The 6,856-nt window shown below is 37.9% G+C and overlaps 2 protein-coding genes across 2 annotated transcripts; one reads left to right on the forward strand and one right to left on the reverse strand.

Annotated features, from left to right (window-relative positions):
- The first annotated feature begins 644 nt into the window (after positions 1-644).
- Positions 645-1,610, forward strand: LOC135770399 (olfactory receptor 52K1-like). The gene has a single exon (XM_065280097.1). The coding sequence runs from the start codon at positions 645-647 to the stop codon at positions 1,608-1,610; it is 966 nt and encodes a 321-aa protein (XP_065136169.1).
- Positions 1,611-5,465: 3,855 nt separating this feature from the next.
- Positions 5,466-6,419, reverse strand: LOC135770218 (olfactory receptor 4B13-like). The gene has a single exon (XM_065279952.1). It carries the CDS (start codon positions 6,417-6,419, stop codon positions 5,466-5,468), a length of 954 nt encoding a protein of 317 aa, XP_065136024.1.
- Between the last annotated feature and the right edge of the window lie 437 nt (positions 6,420-6,856).

A 6,856-nucleotide genomic window follows, 5' to 3' on the forward strand; every position in this document is an offset into this window, starting at 1 on the left:
AATGACTTTATAATTTGCTGTTTTTATACTAGTTTTTTAACAGTAATTTTCTGTTCTTAACACGCATTTTTGGGTGTGCCCACAGTACAAAAATAATTGTTTTTAAACTATACAGTGCACCTAATTTCACCCAATTTCATGACATGACATGATTTTTGGTAATATGATTTATTGCGGATATTTCGAGACCTTTCATAATTGAGATGCAGCATTTGTCAACTCAAACTGTTTATGCAAACTATTGGTTAAAGCATTTAGTATTACATCATTGTGTTGTCAGAATGCTCTCGCTAGGGTCGTATCAATGGATATATATTTGGATTCAGTGACAAACATATCCAGTGATCTTTGCTATGAGGGAATAAGAGCTTTTATTCACAGCTGAGTAGAAGCTTATTGTCAAACTTTCACTGGTCACTCAGGCTTTCTTAATATTTATGTTTACAGTAGTATATTTGTTCAGGTCTGTGTTTCAAATATTATGGAGTTTAGAAAGTAATTTACCTAAAGGTTTATTTTAGAATTTGTTTTTGTTTGTGTGAAATAACATTTTTATGCATTTCTTTCTGTATATTTTAAAGTATTCTTGTAATTTCTATCATCGGCTCTGGCAGAAGAACAACTGGAACAACTGCAAAACTAATATGAATGCCAATGATACCAGTTTGTTCAATATGAATGTCTCAATTGTGCGTCCTGAATACTTTTTCATCACTGGACTTACAGGTGTACCATACAGCCGCTATTATTATATTTTCTTATTTTGCACTTACATTATTGCTGTAATTGGGAACTGTACAGTTCTTCTCATTATAGCCTTTGACAGGAGTCTGCACAGCCCAAAGTACATTGGTGTGTTTAATTTGGCTTTGGCTGACTTTGGTGAAACTAATGCTTTGATTCCTAACATGATGAGGACGTTTGTTTTTGAGTCACAGTACATCTCCTACAATGCTTGTTTGGCAAACATGTTTTTTGTTTTCTTCTTTAGTACAACGCAATGTTCAACACTTGTTGTTTTGGCATATGATCGGTTTGTTGCAATTTGCCTGCCACTCAGATATCACAATATTGTGACAAATACTGTCATGTCTTTAATATGTTCAGCAGTATGGGCATTTAATGCATTTCTGATGGCCCTGTCTGTGTATTTTATCAGCCGACTTTCATTGTGTAAATCTAATGTAATACAAAGTTTTTTTTGTGATCACGGACCAGTGTATAGGTTGGCTTGTAATGACAATAGCTTTAACTCATTTTTAGGAAAACTTAACACAGGTTTATACCTTATAGCACCGTTGATTCTTATCTTGCTATCATATCTAGGCATTTTTCTTGCCTTGAGTAAAATCACAACTTGGGAAGGACGTTTGAAAGCTTTGAAGACCTGTGTTTCTCACCTGCTGTTGGTAACTTCACTATTTCTTCCCATTATTTGCATTTATCTATTGGCATTAACAACTTATCTCTCCCCCAATGCAAGAATCATCAGCGTATCTCTAGCATATGCGACTCCGCCAATGTTAAATCCCATAATTTATGTTTTAAACACAGCTGAAATAAAACTTTTAATTCGAAAAGTGTTTAAAAACAGGTCTTTACCAAGTTAAGGGATTTCAAACAGATTGTAAAACTTGTAACCTTGTAAATTTGTAACATTTTTGTTTTAAAACAGAATGAATTGTATAAATTTATGTAATGAATATATGTAATTAAATGTTGTAATGTCATTAAAGGTTGGGAGAGTAATGGTAAAATCTTGTTAAATCCTATCAATTACATTTTGAAGTTTTCAAAATACTTTTGAAGAAAAAACACTAAATATTAAAGATCATTTGAAAAATGACCGTGCTGTTTGTTTTTAAATCATTTGAAATTAAATGACCTATATGAAGGATGCATTCTTTGTTGTACATCATTTTTAATTACAAGCAAACAGAGATGGCCACACACAGTCTTTGCCTTAAAAAAATTACTTTTAACATTTGTTTAAAAATAGTAGCCAGCAAGATCAAAGCAATGAGTAGGCCTACATAAAAAAAATCAATATGCAAAATAACAAATTAGATAGAAAGTCTTTTACATCCATAGGCCTTTTAGCATGATTCTTTTTATGCATCACACAATGCATGCTACCAAATATGTAGGGCGCAACATGAAACCCTTTCTTTATGACTTTAGACAGGGCAGTAGAAACAAGTCAATCATATACGTGCAGATCCAACACAATCGTACGGCAACTAGTACAGATTTTATGAAGTGGCTAATTTATATTAATACACTGTAAAATATCCTTGTTGCACTTAAATAAACTTAAATTAATAAGTTATTTCAACCTTAGAAGTTTCTATAAAAATAAAGTTGTAATAATTTAAGTCCATTTAACTTCAATTTGTAGTAATTTGTACAAATTTATAAGATTTTGCTACCTTGTAAGAACTAGGTGGAAGTGACAAAGACACCTGACACCTTGAATTCGAGTTATCAAAATAAATGCATGTGCAACATCAAAGTGATGTTTTAACCCTCCTATTATGTTTGGGTCAAATTGAGCTACTTTTAGTCTATTTGGATAAAAGTGTCTGCCAAGTTAAAAAATTCTGTACACACACAGTGTTCCTGTAAAAATGGTTATGGTTAGTTATCACCAGACAACATTATTTATATCAGAACACATTAAAATTGCATGACGTTAAACATCACAAAACGCATGTAGAGGAGACTTTGCTAAGGGAAAATATGGAGGATTTTCCCTTAGCAGACACAGTGTGGGCGCCTAGCCTAACACAGGTTTACAGAGAATACATTTAGTAATAGGCTGACAGCCAATGCTTCACAACATCAGCTATCAAGGAGTAAAAAAAAACGTTTTTGTGACGTTTTGGTATCAATGGCCTTCCACAATGGTGCAATCATGTAGCACCAAAACAGAGGCTGCAAACCAACATACAAGCCGCCCTTCCACGTTCTCTCTGGTTTGAAGAAAGAACCCGAGAGGAGACCGGCTCGATACAAACCCTATAGAATCTAGTGAACGTATTAGGTGTTGCCTAGCCCGCAGCAAATGTCTGTTAGCGAGGAACCGCGAGCCAATGCTGAAGATGATGCCACACTATGTGTAGAGTGAGCACGTAAATTAAACGAGCAAGGCATGTCTTGCTTAACAGAAGCCAATGCGAGGAGTGTTAGAGTTTCAATTGTGAGATATTCGATACTCACAGTATGCAGAGGCTCGCAGGGGGCATCCTGGAGAGCTTTCAGCACCAAGGACAGATCTCAAGGAGGAATAGAGGGAGGGCGCAAAGGATTTAATCTGTGAGTGCCTCTGAGAAATCTAATGATCAGGTCGTGCTGACCCACAGTTTTGCCATTTATGGTAGTGAGCGGATATTACAGCAATATCGACTTTAATAGTAGATGGTGACAGCCTCCTCTCCAAATAATGCTGGAGATATGAAAGCATGATGCTAATCAGGCATTCTCTGGGGTTTTCTCGTTGAGAAGAACACCAGTCGACAAACAGGATCCATTTAAGGGTGTAAGCCTGTCTCTTAGACTGCTTCTGGGCCGCGAAGAACTGCTGGGAGAACTCCTCGACCATCTCGCCAAACAGGCCGGCATGGGAAACCGGAGCATTCAGGAGCTGGTGTTTGTCGGTGTCCTTCATGTTCACCAGGCACAACCAGAGATGGCACTCCTGGACCACCAAAGTGCACTAGCACGACCGATGGCACAGAGTTTAGTAAAGGACGCCGACTCGTGCCCTCACTCGTGCAGATCCCTCAAAGCCTTGGCCTGGTGGACCTGCAGCAATGCCATAGCATGCAGGGCTGAAGCTGCCTCCCCACAAGCCCAGTAAGCAGCCGGCATTGGACCGGATTACTGCTTACAAGCCTGTGAGGGGAGAGTAGGCTGATCCCACCAGGAGGAAGCGATATCGGCCAGACACAACTGCATCGTGACCGGCCGCTCCACTGACGGGATACCAGTATACCCCCTGGCGGCTCCACGGTCGAGATAGGTGAGTGGTGAAGGCTGATATGGCCGGTTCGGGGTGGAAAATGGAGTCGTCGAGGCTGGATGGTTTGGGTGGGGGAGGTTGAGTCCACTCCAAGCCAACCATCACCCAAATGAGCATGGCTGCCATCTTAGGGTCGAACATGGGCTCTGCAACCCTACCTGAAGGAGGAAGCACATCCGGAAAGGTGTTCGAGGTTGACCATCCCTCTCCAATGTATCAGTGGACATCGTCTCCGGTGGAGGCCCGGCAACGGGTGAGAACACCTTAGAACACGGGCCGCTCGTCTCCATCGGAACCTCTGCTGGCAATGGACTGGGGCGCTGAGGGACGCTGGATGAACCAGTGGACTGGTTCAGCAATGTAACATGGGCTCATCCTTGGCAAGCTTCATCACTTCAGCCTTGGCAGTGCTTGGCTTGGGAGGAGGGTGCCGTTCCCGGAAAAAACACTGCAGTTCTTTTCCACAATGATAATGAGTGACATCATGGTGCTGTCTGGAAACTCTCAGGAGATCACTTATTTTTGTCCTGACATGTATGCTTTGTTACAATTTGTCTGCCAGTTAGATATATGCAGACATACTGTTTTTACAGCAATATGGACATTAAATGCTGTTATTGTGGCATTCACATCATCATTGATTAACCAGCTTTCATTCTGATAAACCATTTTTTTGTTACCATGGGCCAGTTGTAATAATACATTGGCATGTAATAAATTTTTTTTAGCCATTTTTACCTTGTTTGTAACCTTGTTTGTTACATTATTGTGCCAGATTGATTCCTAACATGATGAAGACTTTTTTGTCTGACCCACATTACATCTCTTATAGTGCTTGTTTGGCCAATGTGTTTTTTTTTTCTTTAGTGGTACACCATGTCTTTAGGCCCATTCACACTTTACATTTTAATGATAACCATAGCATTGACTGTAACTACAATATTAGTGTCCACATTATCTGACAATAACAATATTGTCAGATAATATTGTTACTCCTTGCACAATTCATTTCTTTATTGGCATTATTATACATTGTAGATTTCCTATGAAAAAAAAACGTTTGCGATTGATTACAGTACATGTCATTGAACATGTAAATATGCAGTTCTTACTAAAATATAACCAGCAGATGTCCTTAACACGTCCAGAATACAACTAAAATACATCAGCAATTAGATTCATTTCTTCAGATCAATTTTTTAAAAGGTACCCTAACATACTGAGTAGACAAGCAACTAAAAGTTACATTTACATTGGTGCTCACATGTACAGGACTCACACTGAATGTGTGTGCTGATGTTGATTAAACTGTTATTAAGTAAAAAAAACATATACTGTACAAAACTGTATACTGTACACATTAACAAACACATCATTTCAGACACTGAACAACTGTCTGAGGTGTTTCCCTGTCCTGTCATGATATAAACTCCAGACATATGGATCATGGCCTCCTTAATTTAACTATTTTTGTCCTTTGCAATTTTGCCAGAAAGACTTGTCTCACCTCATCTGTTCTTAAACAGTAAATAAATGGGTTAATCATTGGTGGCAAGAGGCTATACATCATTATAATGACCAATCGCAAATCAGTACTGAACTTTATGTTAATATTGCTAGACAAATAATTAAAACATCTGGGTAAGAAAAACAGAGTAATAATGATGAGCTGAGGACTGCAGGTGGACAAAGTTTTTAGTCTTCCTTGAGGGCTCGATATACGCAGAACGGCCACAATGATAGAACAGTAAGAGAAAACAATAATAAAAAGTGAACCCAGCAGCACTACCATTCCATAAATAAAAGCAGGATAACCATACTCTTCTCTGTCAGCACATGCCAGTGTTGTAATGGCAACATGTTCACAGTAACAATGTACAATAGTGTTTCCTTCACAATAAGGAAGCGGGTAAGCTCTTATGATTATCATCAGTGGGTCCACCAGACCCAAAATCCAAGAGCCAAAAATTAAAATGAAAACATTTCTGTCCATCATAATGCTGTGATATCGAAGTGGTAAACATATGGCTACATAGCGATCTATAGCCATAACTGACAACAGACGTGCAGTGACGGCACCAAAATAATGCACAAAAAACATTTGAAGAAAGCAGCCCAAAAATGAAATGGATCCATCTTCAAACCAATACTTGCTGATTATCTTTGGTAATGCAGTGGTGCTGAAGAGTACATCACACACAGCAAGATTTACAATGCAGTAATACACAGGCTTCTGAAGGCTTTTAGATAATAAAAATAATGTAATAAAAACAGCATTTCCCATCAGTGTACACACATAAACAAATAAAAAGACTGCAGACACAATGCCATAATATTGAGGATGCAGTCCTGGAAAGCCAGAAATGACAAAATCTTTTATAAAAGTGATGTTTCCCATTGACACAATCAATTAAAGTTAGCACCAATTGAAAGCTCTGTATGTACACAATGTAAAGGATACAATATCAACACATTAGATTATTTAACATTTCTGAACATTTTCAAGTGCAAAATGAATTTTGATTCTATATCCACCAGTTTCCTTAAGCCAGTGACTAGCTGGTTAAAGAACATAGAGGAGGGCTAATATACATCTTTTAAGAGGAACCATAAGTGGTTATAGTTAGTTATCACCAGACAACATCATTTATATCAGAGAACATGCAAAATTGCATGACGTAAAACCCCAGGATAATCACTGCAGTTCCTTCCCCATGATATTAGAAAAGATAATTTTCCTACACTATTCCAACAATAAAGTTAAAGTATAAAATATTAAGACCATTAACAAGTGTGTGACAGTTCTTTTATTATTAAATTATGCAAATTGTACAG

This window comes from Paramisgurnus dabryanus, chromosome 8 (genome assembly GCF_030506205.2).
Source record: "Paramisgurnus dabryanus chromosome 8, PD_genome_1.1, whole genome shotgun sequence".
Taxonomy (NCBI): Eukaryota; Metazoa; Chordata; class Actinopteri; order Cypriniformes; family Cobitidae; genus Paramisgurnus; species Paramisgurnus dabryanus.